The following is a 22,113-nucleotide window of genomic DNA, read 5'->3' on the forward strand; positions in this document are numbered from 1 at the left end:
CTCCCGAATGACCCGCTCGAACGTCCGTAGTCCCCGTCATATATGCTGAATTAGGGTTGTTCAAAAATAACTTTTTTTCCCCGATTCAAGCCGGTCACCTCTTAAATCGTCAGGTTGCAGTAGAAAACCTTGCTCACCAAATTTCACTCGATTCCAACCAGTAATGGCCTCCGCAGATCCAATTAAAATTTTTAATTTATTATGGAAAATTAAAAAAAAAATTTTCCAAATTTTTCTGCCAATCCCATGAAATTGTTGAGCTGTCTTCAAAGACGTTGCAAAACAAATTTGAGTCAATTCCGACCAGTAGAAGCGGAGTTATGTGAGTTTTTCGATGATATTCCCCGGATTATCCTTGATCGGTGGATAATCCGCGATTTGTCAACGAAAAACTCACATAACTCCGCTTCTACTGGTCGGAATTGACTCAAATTTGTTTTGCAACGTCTTTGAAGACAGCTCCACAATTTCATGGGGTTGGCAGAAAAATTTGGAAAATTTTTTTTTTAATTTTCCATAATAAATTAAAAATTTTAATTGGATCTGCGGAGGCCATTACTGGTTGGAATCGAGTGAAATTTGGTGAGCAAGGTTTTCTACTGCAACCTGACGATTTAAGAGGTGACCGGCTTGAATCGGGGAAAAAAAGTAATTTTTGAACAGCCCTAAGCTGATTGTCAGTTGAACCTGTCGATTATCGCATCTGTAAAAGCTGTAAAGGAGGACGAGTTTCCAAAAAGGAGGATATTTAGTCGTCCTCGGAGGACCTTTTCAAAACTCTGAAAAGGGAGGACGTATGGCAACAGTACACAATAATAAAGCGAGTACGGTAGTGTACAGTACATCCCGCGAATTCATTCAATTCAATCCCCTGGCCTCTGTCCACTCTCCACGTCCAGTCGCCTTTACTGATATAAGTCAGTAGGAACATAAATACCAGACCTGAGGAGTCTATCATACGCTGTCGGGGTGTTCCGGAAGATGAGTCTAATGTCTGCACAGTGCACAGTGAATGACACGGGCCCAAGAAGTAAGTCCGCATAAACGCCTAAAGATATAAGACATTTGCGCACAATTCGTAAAACAATGCGCCAAGCGCCAAACAAGCTATTTTATGTTCCGGCGTTCTAGTCTGACTTGTTGGAAGACGATAACTCAACACCTTTTCCGTTAATAATGAACGGAATACCTAAAGTAATATATTTTGATACAAAACCGCTCTAGTTTTGATTTGGAATTCTCCGAATTGGACTCATGACATTCAACGTGGGCCTCCGAAGATTAGCCTACTAGACTCGATCATTCAGCGGCTATAGTCCCGCTGTGAAGCCTTCTTCCATAACTATATTGCCGTCTACATATCCGAGATGATGATGCATAAAGGTGATGCATGGGGAGAGTATACTCTCATAATGTTATGATTCCGAATTGAGATCATGGTGACAACAATAACACATTCTCTCCGAGACGGGTATCATAGCCTTTGAATGGAAAGCTTCCATGGTCGAACAACATCGAATTTTCCAATTCAAACAACAACACGATAATGCATTGCCTGCCATATTTATTCTGTCAACAAAATTTCGCTGAAAGCGCCAACTTTCAATTGAATAGACCAGGGGTGCCAAACATACAGCAAGCGGGGCGCATCTGGCCCACGAGACGATTAAATCAGGCCCGCGAAGCAATTCTGAAGAAATGCAAATTTACTCGAATTATCCAGCACATTTCTAACGAAAGTTGAGATTAATTTGACGTAAATAATCCCTCAAGACAGTACATGTCGGACATGTTCATAGTCCTAATTATAACCATCGGACGGCACAGCAGTGTTGAGTTTTTACGCCACATATCGGCAAGGCGAAAAATAGCACACCTAATTCTGAATAATTGGAACAATCGGCCAAAACATTGTTATTCGCAGAGGCGAAAACGCCAATGCGAAACCGTTTGTGTGTGGTACATGAATATTCTTATATAGTTACATGTAGAATACAATTCAAATATATCTTTGGTCACACCGTTGTAGAGCTTCTCCTTGTCAAAATCACCCCATACCCGGCCCCAGGATTATTTGAAAAAATGAATCATAATCCATCGTCCGCGTTCACAGCTAAATATATTTTATTTCTCACGAGTACGAGAGGCCAAGGCTGCATCAAGACTATAAAACAAGGGTAGTATCATAGAAATATGCCTACGTTCATTGTTGTTGAAACTAGTGTTTTAGTGGTTTATAACTGAATTAATTAGGCCCATCATCGCATTTCTGCCAATTTCGTTGTTTGCGAATAACGTTGTTTCTAAAAGGGATGGTTTGAACCTCTGAAAGATTCAGGTTCGTGTGAACGCGAACCTTTTTGAAAGGTTCTGAGTGAACGCGAACGTGAACCTCATGACGTCATGTGACGTCATATTGCTAATTCCAATCCTACATTTCGGTACAGTGATAGCCTGAAAAATGTACGGGATACCTGGCGACGACTCGGGCCACATAATGCCACAGTGCTGAAGTACATATTGAAGTTTTAATCGTCGCCAAATGTATCAGCTGGGGCAATCAAATGATATAATAATTCAATAAAATCAATATCTTCCGTCGCTGCGCCAACAATTTCACCGAGGACTTGCAAGGAAATATAAGCTTACGCCTGAACGGTCTAGGCCAGACAGGACAATGCATTCGGTGTCGGAGTATTGCTACATTGATATTGAGCAGAGTGTAAAACGCTGCTACCGGTATTACCCCATTAACAAGTTATGCAGCAGTAGCCAACACCCCAATCGCACGGATTTGGTTTTTATGATACAATAACAGAGGTGGTCAGTAACGAAGGACTTCTACTTTTTCGAAGTACTCAAGTAGTTTTCCTCTACTCCTGGTACTTACTCAAGTAGATCTTTTATTTAGAAGTAGAAGGAGAAGTAGAAGTAGTTTAATCCCCCGATGAGAAAGATAACCTAAGGAACTTCGGAGCTGTTTTCATGTAGTACCAACATTGAATTTTCATAAAAGTCATGTAATGCCTGGATTTTTCGTTGCGCTTCGCGAATAGTAGATATGGAGTGACAAATATCTTTAATGAAGGTATCGCTGAATATAATTTAGATGCCACGTTGCGTGGTTCCGTTCACATCGCACTGTCGCCTATATCAAATATTTCATCACAGCATATATGCCCCCCCCCCCCAATAACGTTTGAAACTACTGTTGGACAATCTAGCAATTAGCTATCATACTTAGCAGCACAGCCTATGACATGTCCTAATATGGAAAAGTGGACTTGGAGGACTTCTTTTAACGTTTCCGCTTTTTAGAAGTAACATTTGTATTTTTCTTTCAATTACGAGTATTATACGTTGGGTTTTAATTATATAATTTCAGTTCTTTTGTCTGGAGCACATATGTTGAAGTATAAAAGCAAGTGTAATAATGCCTTATATGTTACGAAAATAAAGCTATTCACTATACGGCATTTTTACGATCTGCCATATTTTTAATTACGTAAACTAATCGCGCGAAGTGTTAAAGCCGGATACCGACACAACTATTCCGTATTGCTTTTCGACTAAAATAGGGGCTTTATAATATGGGGGAGGGCGCCATGCCATGATATATTCTCCAAAACAGGGTGTTCAAGTAAACAAAGGATTAGTATCGCATTTCCATATCAATACTATCATTTACATCTCATGATGTGGACAACTGCTTATTCTGTCAAAAATTGACATCTCCTGAGATGCATCAATGAATCAAGCTCTCTTTACCTTCCGCGTAGCTCCATTTGCAGCTTTCGACAGTCAATGCGAACGAATTACGACCGTTTTCACAACTACTTACTTACTTGAGTAGATTTAAAGTCATTCAATTCTACTTCTACCTCAAGTAGTTTAAAGTTGCTTATGGAAGAAGTACTTCTACTCGTACTCGAGTAGATTTTGTCGTCGCTACTTGTACTTCTACTTGAGTAGCTTTCGTGACTACTTTTACCACCTCTGTACAATAAACATATACAAAATCCAGGTGGACAACGTACGCCTGCCAGATTTTTTACATCAAACAACGATATCAATTTCATTGATTGGTTGAATAAGGATCATTTGCTGACTACCTACGTGTACTGTATTTCGCTCTTGTTGATTTTTATGCTGTCAGCGCCATGCATAGAGTGGCCCGCAGTTGATATGCAATAAATTTCCACCAAAGATGGTTATAATGAAGTGAAAATTGTAATCTATGAAAAAGGTTCACAGTATAGATCCTACCAAGGTTCGTTTGTGAACGTGAACCTCTAAATTTCTAAGGTTCACACACAGAATGCGAACGTGAATCTCACACTCACACCATCCCTAGTTGCTACCATAAAACCTGCATCTGCCTGATCTGCTGTAACATATTGTATATGGGAGATGTGATAGCGATCGATCAACAATTGCAAAATTATCTCTGGCTCTCAAATCTGCAGCCGAGAAGAGCGGATCTTTTGCTGTCTCAAAACTTTGATACAAGATCTAACTATCGCGGGAATTTACATGGATATCTTCCATTTCAAAAAATATTTATAAGCGTTTAAAATCTGTTGCTCGAACGTATCAACCCCACACGGGGGGTCCAATGCCACACGGCCATGGGACTTATAAGACATACGCTCAAAACTCAAAAATGTTTCGTCGCCACCTACAAGAATAAAATAAAACAACAACAATAAATCAACAAATAAAATATCAACTCCAATGTTGGGATAAAATCACGTTTTGATTTCCGCCTAAACTTACAAAATTAATGCCACATACATATTACCGGAAAATCGACATTTTGACTTTCAAATACCTCGTAATAGCGGTAAAACACCATACAGGTAGCTATGATATACAGCAGGGGTCACCAACGTGGTGCCCGTGGGCCCCAGGTAGCCCGCGAGGACCAGATGAGTAGCCCGCGAGCCTGTTTTAAAAATAGATCGAATAGCAGCATTTACCAATTCGTCTGATTACTACCAGTGAGCTTTCAAATATATAGATTGATTGATTTAGCTATTCTTGTTTAAATCATACAAACACCTAACATACAAATTTTATACATATACATAAACACTTGAAATGATGATATCAAATATCCTCAAACTCAATTACAATTAGTAATATACCAACATGTAATACAGGGGTTCTCAACTTCCCTTGTGTAACGGGCCGCATTTCAACAGCAGAAGACGCTGCGGGCCGCAGAAAAATATTTACATGTATTTGTGGGCTAATGTTAAATTTAGGCTAATGTAGCCCATTTACCAGTCGTATACGGCCATGTAGTACGTTTTTATACATTCTAAAGCATTAATGGGCAGCGTTCGTAAGTTGGCATCTGCTGCTTGTTGTAAGACTATGTAGGCCTATCTTCTTGCGGCGCAAGTAAATCACTTCACGAAGCGTGCATTGCATTCGATACCAAGTCGGTATATTCAACTTCACACCCTTCCACCAGACAACCGAACTCTCTGTTTCAATGCGTGAGAGAGCAAGTATAAAATTACGGTAACTTTTGCGTTACGGAGGCCATTATCACATTGAGCTCTGAGTGATATGTGAAGAAGTCTGGTGATTGGGGCCATTTCTGAGCAAACCAATCGGCCCTTTTTCTTTCCTTCCAAGCCTGGAGCCCTGCATCATTAATTACAGTAGGCAGCTTTGTCAAGTTAATATTTTTGCTGGTCCCCTCCCCACGTTTGCCCAGCCTTATTTACTCAGCATATACGTCCACTCTGATAAAATTCAACCAGATGATTAGTTATGCAATATCGGTGGATTCGTCCGAGGCTGGGTTAAGTAGTCTACGCGGCAATGTGTTTCAGAACATGCTATAAAATACCGACTGACATTGATGTTTCTCGTCTGGTCACGATTGAATCCGATGACTGTATCTTCGCAATTCGTCGGGTGATCTTGTCCTTGCTACTAAGTTCCGAAAGCAGCAGATATTCGCACATAATGTTGAGATTTTATTGAAATAACACCTTCTTTAGCAGATTTCTTGCTTCTAGCGATATTCCAATCAATTTTGAACGATTGGTCTGTATCGTCATCGGCAATCTCAACAAACGTTTACACTGAGTCTAATACTCTTTAAAAATGTAGGCCTACTACGTTGCGAAATTCTCTTGAACTAGAGTCCAGTCGAATACCGATTCAAATCAATACCAATCTTAAGTCGAGCATACATCAAGAAACGAGAACACGTTAAAGCAGGGGTTCTCAAACTATTTTAGACACGCCCCCGTTTTTGATAGGTAAAATTTAGTGCCCCCTTATCGTCATATAACAAAATGCAACCAGAATGCTAGCAACACATACGGCTAGTTCGATGGCTAGGAAGGTTGGCTGTTGAGAGAAATCTCAAATATGAAATTCTGACTATACACCGAGAAATAACTAGGAAACGGAGATAAATTGCGAAGAGCGCAAATTTTTTTGCTCAGTTGACCGCATCTTCGCCCCTCCCTCAGATGCTTTCAGGCCCCCAAGGCAGCGCATCCTCCAGTTTGAGAACCACTGTTTTCAAGAATGAGTAATCAAATGAAAGAGAGACGGTGCGATAAAAGTGCTAAGTATTAAGATAAAATTAATTTGTAAAAATACCGTGTTAGAAGTAATTGCGTTTATAATGAAAGATGTCGCGGGCCGTAAAATATTAGTCTGCGGGCCGCATGCGGCCCGCGGGCCGCGGGTTGAGAACCCCTGATGTAATAGAATCACAAGATATCGAAGACGTAGAAAACGACGTAGTGCATATACAGGCGAAATACGGTCTTTTTGAAATGGCGTAGGGTTCCGTAAACAGTAGCTCGGCGTCCAGGACAATGCCAAAGTGGTAAACAACGTCACTTTTCGGTCGCAGATAGCGGTGAAGTACTAGCAGATCTTCAATATCTGTATGCCCATTAAGTATTGTATCTTTTGACACAGCTTGTCTCTCTTACTCTCGACGAAGTTTAGTACCATGTTTCTAACTTTCTGTAATCGATGCTGGTGTCAGATATAATGAAATCTGCAATGTCTGGATTCTGAACAGTTGGTGACTGAAATTGTAACACCGCAAAATGACCTCCACCTCAAAGCTCATAAGACTGCAGCAAACTTTTGGTGCCTTGTTGACACGGAAAATTACAGTGGTGTATGCGCAGCAGCTATGGAGGTTGCAAGCGTGTTTGGTTCAACTTAGCGTTGTGAATTAGCCTTTGCGGACATGACTTCATCAAAACTTCATCAAAAACAAACACAGAGCTCGCCTCACTAATGAACCTCTGGAACACTCATTCAGAGTTGCAGTGTCAAGTTACATACCAGAGTACAGCACATTAGTTGACGGCATGCAATGACAGGCCTCCCACTGGCTGATATAGAAACAGATAACATGATGTCCAGTCTAACGTGTGACATGATTTATTTTAAAATTTGAGCTCACTGTTGTTGTATAATTTATATAAATATGGTGCAAATTAATTCGTGATTTCTTAAAAAGTCTTGGTGGCTAGCTAGTTGAAATGATATGTTGTGATTTAAAAGACTCTCTTAGAAGTCTTGCCGCAATGTGATTCATGCCCAGTGCTATGAATATCACAGCGGAAATTCAGTCTGGTACGGGTAAACGGCGGGAGCAAATGGTAGCCCGTCGATTCAATCAGTACCCAAAAGTAGCCCGTGGTTGCATAAAGGTTGGTGACCCCTGATATACAGCCTCTATATATATAGGCGTTTTTCTGTTCTTAAGTGATTAGTTGGTCCAACTATTTTGCTTGATTTGGCTATGATACCATAGATCCCCCACGCTATAAATATTGTAATTGAATTGAGAAAAGTCCACTCGAGGATGGTATTGATTCAAAAGATATGTGCCATTATATACCCTGATACAAGCCCTATAATACACATCAAAAACCATTGCGGGTTTGCTGGTCTGGAAGGGGATTGTCGATCCAAATTTACAACTCCTATAACGTAAATCATTTGTCACAGACCCCATAACTCACGCAGGTCAATTTTTTTTAATGTGAGGAAAGATTCTGCATGCATGCCAGTGTAGACAAAGTCGCATACTGTAATCATGGATTATCACAGATCATTTTCGTTTGTACTATAATGAATAGTTTTGATAATAATAAAGCATTCCTGTGAAAAATAAAGGTGTGGATTTTACGGTGACATTTTGAACTCATTTGACTGGCGCGACCCGCTAGCGATCGAATTGCTTGAAGCCCTAGCCGCGACGCAAGTTTAGTTTGACATCCCTGGAATAGATACCTTGCTTCGTATCATCGATAGATATAAGTTTACTGGTACGTAGCTGGTTGTCACAAAATCGTTTCACAATTTCGAAAACTACTGCAAGTCGTTTCGACACCTCCCTATCTTTCCATTGTATGGCAGTCTGGTGGTATTTGAATTGATGAAAATTCCTAATAAACGGAACTGAACAATAGACATGCGCGTAGGCTAAGGGGCGGGGTGCATCCCTGAAATGGCTCGTGACAAAGTTCAGGTGACGAAATTGAAATATGATTCATTTTCTATAGAATTATACGAGAAGGACTTAAAAAGATTTGCAATATATTCCAAATCAACCTAGTGGTAGTGTTGCTGCGAAATCACAAGCCTAAAAATTCAATTAGAATAACACTGAACAGCTACATCTGGGCGTGCACGTAGTATGGTGTGCATACTATAATGTGATAACAAAAGCTGGAATGCTTTGGATATTATTCTCGATATAGTACATATTTGTAGGAACTTACAACTATGATACTTGTACTTTTTGAATGGTGATACTAGACTACGAGCAACAAAGTTAGTTTTGGCCACTGGTAGAAGTCGGGTCGGGCGTGACACTCGCGCCCCTCGATCAGCATTTCCGTGATAGCATGTGGATTGTAGGGGTTGGTCAAGAATGCCTTTCAAGGCTATTTCTGCACCTTCCTTGTCCAGCTGCAATGCACTGCACATGCACATGATGTGCATATGATGGTATGCATATGTAGTATGCACATGATCATGTATCATGCGTATAGGCTACATGGATCGGTGTAGGGCAAAAATATAAAAAAGTTCATATTATGCCTTCGTGCTCGAATTTGCAAAAAATATCTCGGGAACAAATCCGGCCGAACCACCGGTTTTCGGGCTTAAACCGGCACCACTGTAAACCCGCGGGTTTGGGCCGGGCTCAGACCCAGCATACACGGCCGGATCTCTGGAAGGATGGAAGCCGCGAAGTTGTATTATGTTGAGTCGTTACCCCTCCGTATAGGCTATACCTATACGAGTAATATTATGAAAGGCGGCCGCTGGAAACTGCGACGAACTACTCTAGCAGAACAATCGAATTAAGTTTTCAGAAATGGCATATTGATATGGTGTTGGGAAATGCATTACTCAATGTATTTTGATCCCAGTAATACTTGGGTAATAAGATGTCAGGTGTATTTCCGCTAAACACACAATTGGTGATATATCCGGTTCCATACTATGCAATGTGTGGCACGAGTAGCTACTTTAGCCGACTGATAATCTCAGTACTATGGTGGTACGTCGAGTGGGTGTTACATGACAATATTGAGGACAAGTTTAGTTTTGGATAAAATGCGGTACAGATCGGTTTATCAGTTGAATGTGAATGTATTTAAATAAAGTAATGTGATTTTTAGTGATGGTTCGAACTGCGAACCCCTGAAAGGTACTACGTGAACGCGAACGTGAACACTGAACAGTGAACACGAATCTATGACGTCCCGGGATGTCATATTGCTATGTCCACGATACCTTGCGACGACGCGGGCCACAATGATCAAAAACATGCTTAACTGGTGAACTGCAGAGCGCTCTATATGTCGCTTAGAGATAGTCATTAGAATGCATCTGCAAAGTTCATCCTAAGATACCGTCTCTGAGATAGCTTGTTGATATAGCGTTCCGCTTCTCGGTCGCTGTTGGGCTGGGAAATCACGCCCCAGCCGGGTCATGTAGCCTACGGTAAGTTGGAAATTGCTATTTTCCTACTTGTAAAATTTATATCCGTGGCTTCCTCTCGCGCCCCCGACACTTCGGCATAACGTGAAGAGCGTGCTGAGTCCATACATTTGTGGTTTATTCGCATTCCCATTTTCCACAGCTGCGGACCTGGTCATGTCATCCGCAACGACAGGTTGCATCAAAATGAGTCGAGGCATTTTCGATATTTTAGTAATGGGCTCGATCGAGCCGAGTCACCAAGAATCGAGTCATTACAACCCTGGTAATGACTCAAATACAAGTTGAGTCAATGCACATATTAACTCAAGTCGAATCATTTTCATCATCATCATCATTGGTTTATTAGCAATTTTATCAGTTCAATACACCACAAAAATGCGATACAATGAAAAGACAGGAAGATGTCGAAGCGACAAGGAGTAGTCTATGGAATCTGACACCCACCTTGGCCTAGGCGATGTGAAGAGGAGGCATGCACACTGAATGAAAGTAAAGAAGATAGTATAGAAGAAGAATGCGACAAGAAATAGGGCGGCATGTCATGGGAAGCGAGATCGATAGGTCAGTCGTGGTCCGGTAATCTTGAGGATGGACTGTATTTATTTAGTAGTAATTGCTTGTATTTCGACTTGAATGTGGACATGCTCGTCGACTGTCGGATGGCCGGCGGGATACTGTTCCACACATCAGGTCCGGCATATTTGATGGAGCGATGATCTTTTCGGTCGATCATATGATATTTGGACGACGTGGACGCGCGTGTGTTGTACTTGTGCGCTTTTGATTCAGAGGTAAAGAAGTCATTGAAATATTCGGGGCAACGACCGCAGTGAAACTGATACATAAACTTGGCGATTTCTAGTTTCCGCATATCTTCTATGTTTAGGACGCCGAATCTCTTCAGCAGCGACTTATTGGATGGCAGCCAGGCCCCTTTGGGGCCCTAGCTATGATTCGGAGCACTTTATGCTGTAGTTTCTGCAGTGGCTTGAGTGCAGTTTTACTGGCAGCCCCTAGGGATGGTGTGAACGCGAGGTTCACGTTCGTGTTCTGTGTGTGAACCTCGGAAATTTAGAGGTTCGCGTTCACAACAGAACCTTGGTAGGTTCTGCACTGTGAACCTTTTGGTAAATTGTAATTTTCACTCCATTATAAGATCTCTGGCTCAAATTTATTGCATTTCAACTGCGGGCTACTCCATGCATGGTGCCGGCAGCATAATAAATCAACACTAAACGAGCATGCACCATGCACCTCGACAACCTTAAAAGTTTTACTTGCTTTGTTGCAAAAATTTTCTCGGAATATCCAGCTTTCCGTTTGTGAATATTTAGTGACTCTCTGCTGTGAGCCTGACCCGCAATCGATATACGTAGTCACTAGTCAGCGAATGATGCTTAGTCAACCAATCAATGACATTGATATCGTCTTCTGATGTAATAAATCGAACGGTCGAACTGGGTCAATCTTGACTTCATATCTTTACTGTATCATTAAAACCAAATCCGTGCTATTAAGGTGCGTGCTACTGCTGCATAACTTGTTGTTTGTGGTATCGGTAGCGAGTATAGAAACCCGTTAAGGCGTAAGCTTATATTCCTTAGTAAGTCCTCGTCGAAATTGTTGGCAAAGCGACGGAATGTACTGATTTTATGCAATTATTATATCCTTTGATTACCGCGGTTGATACATTTAGCGACGTTTAAAACGCCGATATGTACTTCAGCATTGTGGCATTATGTGGGCCGAATCTTCGCTAGGTGTCATGTACATTAATATAGGGCATATTAGGCTATCACTTCATTGAAAGAAAGGGTTGGAATTAGCAATATGACGTCACGTGACGTCACGAGGTTCACGTTCGTGTTCACACAGAACCTTTCAAAAAGGTTCGCGTTCACACGAACCCGAACCTTTCAGAGGTTCACACCATCCCTAGCAGCCCCCCAACAGAGGATGCCATAATGTAACTTCGATTGGATTAAGGATTTGAAGAGTATCAGAAGAACCCATGCTGGCATGAAGCGCCCAAGGCTGTAGAACAGGCCGCACTTTGGTGATAATTTAGTTTCTAGGGACTGAATATGACTCTTCCAGGACATGTTCGAGTCCAGTAAAACTCCGAGATATTTGGCATTATCTGTGTTGGAAACGGGCTGACCAGCGATATTAACGGTTAGGTTATTTTTTGAATTAACTGTCAGCAATTGCGATTTCGAGGCGTTTATGCAAAGGTTGTTCTGGGCCGTCCACTCATGGACTTTGGGCATTTGGTCACCAGTCAGGGCATCCAGCTCTGCCGTCGAAGATGCGGAAGAGAGGAGGTGAGTATCATCAGCGAACAGTGTGGTGTTCAATGAGGAGGTTTCAAAAATGTCGTTGACATATAAGGTGAAAAGGACCGGTCCAAGTACTGAGCCCTGGGGCACACCACAGGTCACCGGGTGAGGAGAGGACAAGGTGTCTGAGATCGCAACCATTTGTTGGCGTCCAGTGAGGTAACTTTTCATGAGCTCAAGTTGTGGGCCCCGAAGTCCGTATCGCGCCAATTTCGAGATGAGAATTTTATGATCTACGCAGTCAAACGCTTTTTTTAGGTCGAGAAAAATGCTACATCCCACATTTCATTTCCATTTTTTTTTTAGAAAATATGCCTCGAGTCATCAAAAGGCTATAGGTAGGCCTACCGAGTCCATTCCATAAGATTTATAATTGAAGTGAAGTCTATTCGATACAGGCCTTACAATTCATATTATAAATGATTGTGGGTTGAAGGTTTGAAACAAAAAATGTTTACGTCGACCTAAAGTTACTTGAACAACCAATAGAAAAGAAAATCTCTGTCACACACCCGGTAGCTTCCACAAGCAGAAGTAAATGGCTCATGAAGAAAACATCAATAAGAATAGTAAATGAATGGAACGATTGTATTATCATTGAGTCGAAGGTGTATCGACAAAAGTGGTCCGATGTGAGGCCATAATTGCCATTTTCGAAAATGTTGAAAGCCAGAGAAATACAACACACAGCACGATCAGCAGGACTCACATCAGCCGGGTAGCAGTCACGTCATGTGGATTATTAAACCGCTGGGTGGAACGAAAGAGCAGTCAGTGGGCAAATATTTGGGTTTGTTTATTGAACCGCAGATATCAGGGGCCGAGGTGCGTGAGTGGAGCTGCAATAACGGTATCAGGTTTTATTGCCCCGGAATGAAATTTGGAAGACTGAATTTTGGATATGTAACCATGCTTACCTAGAGCGTATTACATAATGAACGTAACTGTGATGATAGTAGTTAGTGTAGGCCTACTAATGAACAACCGCGCTTTCAACCGACCGTATTGAATTATTCAATAGACTGAGAATATGTACTCATCATCATCATCATTGGTTTATTAGCAATTTTATCAGTTCAATACACCACAAAAATGCGATACAATGAAAAGACAGGAAGATGTCGAAGCGACAAGGAGTAGTCTATGGAATCTGACACCCACCTTGGCCTAGGAGATGTAAAGAGGAGGCATGCACACTGAATGAAGGTAAAGAAGATAGTATAGAAAAAGAATGCGACAAGAAATAGGGCGGCATGTCATGGGAAGCGAGATCGATAGGTCAGTCGTGGTCCGGTAATCTTGAGGATGGACTGTATTTGAGCAAGCCGATTTGAGCAAGCAATATTGAACATTTAAGATCTGATATAGATGTAAAGTGTCATTCTCATACTATACGATGACGGGTGACCTGACGTATCGGTGACCGTAGTTCTTTGACTTCTTTCCATGTTATTAAAGCGTTCAAATTTAAAAGAGCCATTGAATGTGCTATATTCATACGCATTTGTGAAGGTCTAGACCAGAGGTTGCCAAGACCAAGTCGCTTTGAAAACGACTTGAGGCTTCCCCACCCCACAAGATCAAGCTTTACGAGGAGATAGTTTTTCATTTCAGCAAGTAGGCCTACCATGTCTAGCTAACCCCAATATCGATTCTTTAGCTGTTCAACTGTGTTGTCAGGTATCGTGCACCACTCATTGTTAAAAATAAAGTGAAAGTGATGAGAATACTATTTTTGTTGTATTTGGCAATAAGAGATTATTTCTATTGTGGTAACTATGTCCGTCGGCCGTCGCCCATGTTAAAGAGCGCAGCGTTATACTGGCTTGAAGTTTTTCAAACGTGGTTGTTAATATATGTGACCTATTTAATCTCGATATTGAACTCATGCGGCCTGTACGAAATTTTGAAAGTGGTCCGCGACCCGGTTGGAGTTGGCGACCCCTGGTCTAGACCAGTAGCACCATCATGTAATTATTCATTTGTCAGGGTTCGTAGCTCTTTCCATGTTATTAAGACATGTGAATGTGCAATCTTGTTGAAGAACTGAGTGTAGTCTAGGCCTAATTTCTGAAATTCAACTAAAGCCTTTGAATGTGATATTCTTATGATTTTGTGCAGGTCTATACCAGCTGTGTTTTATTTTCTTGAGGAATTATTTATTTATCAGAGTTGATCATTGTTGTGAGCTATTGCCTCCTAGGAAACGTTATATATATATATATAATATAGGCCTATATAGGCAATGATGAAGCAAAAGATAGACTTCAAATGGTATTGATAAATGTCTCTAAGTCGTTGTATTATTCTACCACAGTAAACTTCATCAGCATCATGGAAAGTTCATACAATTAGTTAATAATCATCAATAAGAACCATGAGTGTTCCGGTGAAGGTATTCACCGGTTTAAGGAAGGCTCACAATATCGCCGACCATATGATCAATCACGAAATAATACACGTTGTCGTCACGACATCTTCCAAATTCGACGAACTGGCTGAAAAATGCTCCGTCCATTGCGGCATCAAGCCCATGTACGCTTCCTTATTCGCCATATGGGACGCGCGTAACAAAGTTTGGGCGAATCTGGGAAATTACATTTTCCCGTTGCAGGACTATAACGGTATGGCCGGAGAGGATACCACAGATGGATGTACTTTCGAGTTCAGAATACGTTTTCTCATGAAAACAGAAACCACAGTGAATGGGCAAAAAGGTGAATCACAAAGATGGGACGCTTACATTGAAGGCGCCAGCCGCGTTATGGACAAAGTAATCGTTGACTATTTGTACCGACAAAAGCGCAATGACTTTTTGTTTGATAACATCGCACTGGCGTTAGGCACTGGCGCCGACGATGACTCATTTTCTTTGGCACTCGGAGTCGCAGCATTAGATCTGTTGTGTCTGTCTCAAATATCTAAAACTAAACTTTCTAACCTCGAAAAGAGTGTTCCCGTGAAGCAGTTGTTGTCGAAATCGTTCAGAGACCGCCTGCGCGAATACAGCTTTGTAAACCGTTGGCAGATCAAACTAAAATTCAAACACTTCGTAAAGTATCTGATACCAGCCGCGCAACGTTGGGAAGAAAACGGGCATGAGTTAGACTTCTTCCTGCAACGTTACCTCCTTAATTTAGAACTCTGCACCACGACGTACGGTGTGGAACGTTACAATTTAGCCAGGAATGGATACATCACAGTGTCAGCTGATAATGGAATAACTCTTCACGGTGATGAGAATAAGGAAGAGAAATGGTGCGATTTCTCGGAAATCACGCACATGACGCTGCAGGTTCGGTCGCATGACGATACCGGGTCCGGACAGGTTGTTGAACAAGACACGGCCCAAGAAAATTTTCCGCAAAACGCATACATCGTTTGCATCAGTAAGCTTGACGGCACTTGCAAAAATTTCAGCATGGAATCGGGCACAAGCGCCGGGAATCTAGCGTCTTGCATTGATGGTTATTACAGATTATTAGTTGACGCTCATCATTACTTATGCAAGGACGTGTGCTCACCTGATTTAGTGCGGCATCTACGTTTGAAGTGTCACGGGCCTATAACGTGCGGGTACGCTGAGGATCTGCTCCAGGAAAGACACAAGCTAGGAGTAGCGACCATTGGTGATTGCATAATACGTAAGAGCAGAGAAAGCTGGGATGAGTACTTCGTGAATTCGGTGCATTCTGTAGACCCGTTCAAGACTCGCAACTACAAAATGGACCGGTCTGATGAAAACTTACTGGGGCTTTACGGCTGGCCAGAGTCGCACAAGCACGAAAACTTGGAAAGTCTGTTAGAAGAATGTGCCGACGGTCGATATGATAACCGCAGAATACCGATAAACCCAAACAAAATAGTGGCGCCCAAACCGAAACACAAAAGCAATCTTATCGTCCGGCTTGCGCGCGACTCGCTGATCGCGATATATCCAACGGACGACCAGCAGATAAAGCCACGAGCTGTTCTTATCGAGCTTGACTCTAATGAGAAACAAAACGTCAAACACCTAGGCACTGGCACATTCACAATAGTGAAGCGGTACAAAAACGAGAACACGGGTCGATGCATGGTCTTCAAAAGCATACTTGAACAGAACGAGCCACAGCAGAACCACCACATTCACATGTCCTTTCAGGACTCCACCGCGCTGCTGAATCGCATAAGTCATCGCCATTTCGTGCAGCACCTGGGAATGACTATGAGCCACGTTACCGGGATATGGCTCGAGTACCTGCCTCTCAAATCCATCACGCAGTATCTGGAGTCGCGCAATCTCGACCTGCGGAACAGTCCTTCGTGGTTTCTACAAGCTCTGTGGCAGGTGACGCACGCATGCCACTATCTTGAAGAAATGGGGTACGCACACGGTAATTTACAGGGCAAAAACGTGCTGCTGCAGTGTGACACGCCGCAGCCGCATGTTAAGATATCTGACTCTGGCGTGCGTACCAGGCGGCGAGTTATTAACGATGGCCGGGACGCCAAGAAGTCTGTCGTGGAACCGATGCTGCCAGCGCCATGGCTGGCGTACGAATTTTGCTTTCGAGATAGAACTTCCGATGTCAAATACCCTACCATAGAAGCCGACAAATGGAGTTATGGCGCGACGGTTTGCGAGATTTTGAACTGGGGTAAAATACGATTGGGACCTGTGTACGGTGGCGAGCTGTATGACCCTATGCGGCAATTTTACAAGCGCGGCGACTTGCGTGGCTGTCTTGGCCTGCCGGAATTGATTACAGGCAGTCAGGAGTTGTGCGATTTAATCACAGCATGCTGGTCAGTGGTGCCTGATCAGAGACCGCCGTTTCAGAAAATTCTCAGAGAAATTGGCTCTGCGCTAACGGGCGATTATGTCTTACTGTCAATGGCCAGTGAGCCAATCGTCGACGCTGTCAATGAGTTAGACCTCGATGTCCCGACTTACGAAGACGAGAAGCTAACCCGAATCTCCATACTGGGGGCTGGACATTTTGGTACCGTTGAGCTTTTCGCGTATGATCGTCATCGCAACACCATGACCGAGAAGGTAGCGATAAAGGAGCCGAAGTCGCCTTCTATGAAACAGCACAAGGAGTTTATGCAGGAGATCGAAACCATGAAACGCATGAACCATCCGTACGTGGTAAGGCTTTTGGGAGTCACCGAACCGTCGGGACGTATCGTGATGGAGTATTTGAAAAACGGATCATTAGCGGACTTCATGAAGCGACGTAGGAATGAGGGTAATTGGCTGCCTACATCGCAGTTGCTGAGATACTGCTCACAGATTGCCGAAGGCATGACTGCGTTGCAAGAAAAGCGTCTCGTCCATCGAGATCTCGCGCTTAGGAATATCTTACTCGCGGATAATCCAGCCGATATTAAGATATCGGATTTTGGGTTGTCTCGTTTTGTACGAGAGGATCGGGAGTATTACTCTGGAAAGTTGGACGAGTTTCCGGCGTACTGGTACGCGCCCGAGTGCCTGCGCGCTGACTCAGTGCGGACGTTCGGGTTTGAATCTGACGTCTGGTCGTACGGCATTACGGTGTGGGAGTTATTTTCGTACGGCGATCGGCCCTGCCATAGAAATCTCGGTCCGATCGACCGGCCCGAGATGGTGGACAGGCTGCGGCGCTTGCTTGAGGACGGCGCTAGGTTGCCGCAGACGGAAAGATGCCCCGACGAGGTGTACAAGATGATGCTCGCGTGCTGGGCGTATGACAAGCGCGGTCGGTTGAAGTTTGCCGAGATTAAAGCGGAATGCGACATGATGGTGCCGCTCGCGAACGCAAACCAACTGACGTACACCCGCAATTTCGAGGGGTGACAGTAAGTCAGTTGAGAAATGATTCCGCTCTGATAACTTGAGTAGGTAATAGGTATTGCTTACCGAATCAGCACTACCCACTCAAACGATCGCGTTTTTAGACTGCTGCCTGTTGTACAATATTTTCAATGGTTATATGAAATCTAGGCAATAGCCGTACCCGGACATCGTTTGATCAGTAACATAATACGGTACCTATACTTTTTCGGAGTATTCAAAGTAGGATTTACTTCCACTTCTACTTGAACAGATTCTAGGCAAAACTGCTTGCGTTTTGAGCCTAAATTGTGAAAAGTAGAAATAATGCGGTGATGATCTTGAAGATGCGTGCCGCGATTTAGCGAGTCGCTACCTCCATCTCTAATTACTGCTGAAAACATGCTACCCCTTGACCAAATCTGCTTTTTGGAACTACTTGAGTAAGTAGTTTTGGATCATATATTTCTACGTCCAGTTGAGGTAGTTTTGATGTGTTTCGGAAACTAATATTTATAAGTTTTTAATTGAAGTAGAAATTTGTGGCGTTACTTCTACTCCTGCCTGAGTAGCAATGATGACTTATTTGACCACTTTGCTCATAAAACCGTTTAGTAGAAGCGGAAGTCTTCGTGAAACAGCCATTTGAATATGCAGTGCAAGTCGGCCAGACGAAATTGAGTAGGCCTACTCAAAAACAGGAAGAAGTATTTGTCATTGACCACCTCTGCGCACTACTGCCCTATTCACTGTATTCAGCTTAAGAATTGCCGGTTCTGTCACTCCTGGGTATTTTCAGCCGATTAGCGTCGAGATTGATCAGCATTAACGGGTACCACGTTCCTTGCATTATTATTATTAATAACATCATGTTCAGGCACCGCTAGCAACTATATTTTCATGGTCAATCGGGGATTCTAGATTCGCGATAAATGGAAATGCGGTGGTTGGTATTTCTACGCAATATGGTACAAGAGGAAATGTGATGTATAGTACGTGTCGTACTGCGTTATCATGGTATGTTTGGTGTCATGTACACTTTTTACAGTATTCCCTATACCTCGTTGTCGTTATCTGATTATCTGTCGCTGTGTGAAATGATATCAACCTTCCGACAGGGTTTACCGTCGCATTTCGTTGCCCGAAAACCCAGCGTTTTTTTATAAGATTGACGCGGCGAAATCCTTGTTGCGTCACATATCAATATCAATACGTGAGCATTTCTGCTCGTGCTAGTCCTAACTCTTTTAAATCAACTTCGTCCAACGATTGAGCTCTTTCATAATTTTAAACTCGCTTCAAGCTGTGCAGCACAGCAGCGGCTTTCGACCCGTACTGGGTCGCAGGTCTGCTTTACGTCATCACTATTTTCGTACATTTTTAGCTATATTTTTACGATAGCCGAAACTACGTTTGCTGTCGCCAGTGTGATGTTTATTTTATCGCATATCGCCGTTCCGAGTCTCGGCCGTTCTCCTGCCTGTTTCACTGGTGACCTTTTGTTTCCTGTAATTTTCACGCGTCCGCCATGCCTCCGTGAGTAACAGCGATGCAGTCGTTAGCGCCAGTCTTTGAAAAAGACGAACTCTTGCCATACTTCGCCCGGTACGTTGTGCAACAATATTGAATCCATATGTTCCCGCGCGTCTTAAGGAACGGATTTTCTCACCGTTCCAGAAAGTTTCGGTAATTCACGCAGTTGGCCGTAAAGCTCGTTGCGGTTGCCTTAGTCATGCCCGCGGGCCCAACCGTAATCAAACACGGCGTTACCAATATATGTGCTAATTTTCGATTGTGGGTAGGTTTACTTCGAAAGCAATCTTATTTTAGTGTCAGTCGCCTTGCAGTGTGCCTCAATCTGTGATTATTTTTGTACCGACGCGATGCATTCCCTAACAGTATTAAGATGCGTCTGGTGTGGTGTAGTTTCAGATCATCGCAGTTATTATTTTCAATTATTGGTCGCCGATATTGTGTATGTGATATATTTTTCATCTTGTCAACCTTGACGTGTTTTTTTTTAAATCAAAAGTTGCCCAACCCAACTACTCGTCTACGGTAATTTTGTGATGAGAATAGGTGTTGAGCGGAATTTGAATTTATCAACATTATTCCCAAATTGCGTGCTGCACCCTGGGTGACTTCAGCCAAGCTTGCTATTCGGGTACAATCATGTAATTCTATGGTACCGTCAGAAAATTCACCTTGTGTCTGTCACGCATCGTTGTTTTCTTTATGATACGTCACAGTGCTCGCTCATCGGTCATCGCTTTGCCTTGAGCCGACTGATCTAGAAGTTGGCAACGGCAACATTATGAGAGTATCGCATAGCTTGTTGAATGATCTCAACGGTGGGTTATGAAATATTCAGTCGTGTTGCGTGTGTCACCACTTCGTGCACGCAATCAGTTGCATTTTTGTGGCTCCAATAAAGTATTGATGCCCGATTGCATTATCACAACAAGGGTAGGACCAGCCACGATCCAGTAGACAGGGACAGATGCAGCGCGTGTTGGAGCCTTCAGTAATCGTTGCTCAAATGCTCATATTGTTGAAGAAATGTAACCGATGTAACACAGCACGGCTATGTATTTCATGTCCACTGTTGGAAGTTCCGTCACTGTCTTCCAACGTAACCATAGGGAGTAAATCACACGCAGACAGCAGTATTGCTGGCAATCAGAAAATGATAGAACTCGCAACTGCAGGGAGGAAATCGCAGCGCTGATGCAACAAGAGGCTCGTTTGATTGCTGCAGCGGCGGACATTAACGTTAGTCAACATCCTGTGTAATCATTGTGAGGTCACATATTTCGCGGCATTATGCAGAACGCAGCAATGTCTGGTCACAGGAAATGATCCATGCGGCATCGGGTGGGCTATGTATTGCAGAAGATGCTTTGGTCCTAGAATTCTGATGATTAAAAGTGACGCGCCGAAATAGGGAACCGCTAGCCCCAATGAGTGATCGCGTGCACGCATTAACGTTGAAGTAGAGATACTGTGATATTATTACTTGGGAATAATAAGTAGGCTATCTATACCTTGAATTGAACGCATCAAGTAGTTTAGCCTGTATGGCGTCATTCTGTCTACGTCCGAAAATTGGGGGGGGGAGGGGGGGAAACTACGCCCCTTCTGAAAGCAACACGCACTGCAGGGTCTTCGCAGAACTGAAAATTCAACCTGCAATCTTGGATCATCTTTTGAAACTATGAACCCTAGCCTACTTTCGCAACGTTCCTCGGAACGTTTCATGGATCTTCGTTATTTACGCGTTAGTTTTTCTAAATCAGTAGGCATACTTGTACTTTTGCTTATATCTTGACCACTTTTGATAACCTTATGTCATGACATGGGTCTATCTATATGTGTTCTGTGTTTGGAATTGCGCGCACACGCGAAATCGCTCATCCATATTATAGCTTGGCTTTCGGCGCTAGTCAAGGTGGTGCATGATTTAGCTTTAGACAAATCTCCCTTAAAGCAGATTTCGCACTCTTCGAAAATTTACCAACATTACTCGTAATTCTGATTTAGTAGCATCAATGACAACTTGGCAATCGCTGGTTACATATATGGTGACGTCTGACGTGGCTATCAGCTGCATCTGAGGACCACAATCGATTGCAGTGATTGACCCCAAGTCTGTGGCAGGAAGGTAATCCGGCGTAAAAACTGCTGCCAAATAAAAATGCGGACCAGTCATCCACTGTAACAGTCACTACGTGACGAAGAAGAGTTAATAAATATGTATTGTAACTCAATTCTCATTTCAGTCATATTTAATTGTCACCCGAGTTTTGGGAATTATAAGCTGCACAAGTGCACATTAGGGATGGTGTGAACCTCTAAAACAGTGGTTCCCAACCTTTTTTGACTCATCGCCCCCTTATGAAGCTCAAAACATTTTCATCGCCCCCCTATAAGAAAGTGTCCCAAATCAGAGTTTTATTGACC

At 42.8% G+C, this 22,113-nt stretch overlaps 1 protein-coding gene across 1 annotated transcript; it reads left to right on the plus strand.

Moving 5' to 3' along the window:
- Positions 1-13,492: 13,492 nt before the first annotated feature.
- Positions 13,493-20,600, plus strand: LOC145451542 (tyrosine-protein kinase JAK3-like). Its single transcript, XM_080329753.1, has one exon. The coding sequence runs from the start codon at positions 14,734-14,736 to the stop codon at positions 18,175-18,177; it is 3,444 nt and encodes a 1,147-aa protein (XP_080185879.1). The 5' UTR covers positions 13,493-14,733; the 3' UTR covers positions 18,178-20,600.
- The last annotated feature ends 1,513 nt before the right edge of the window (positions 20,601-22,113 follow it).

Source organism: Botryllus schlosseri, chromosome 12, assembly GCF_051294905.1.
Source record: "Botryllus schlosseri isolate E-star chromosome 12, Bs_hap1, whole genome shotgun sequence".
NCBI classification, from domain to species: Eukaryota; Metazoa; Chordata; class Ascidiacea; order Stolidobranchia; family Styelidae; genus Botryllus; species Botryllus schlosseri.

Coding starts and splice junctions, on each gene's coding strand:
- LOC145451542 (XM_080329753.1), top strand. CDS start 14,734: ATGAGTGTTCCGGTGAAGGTATTCACCGGTTTAAGGAAGGCTCACAAT.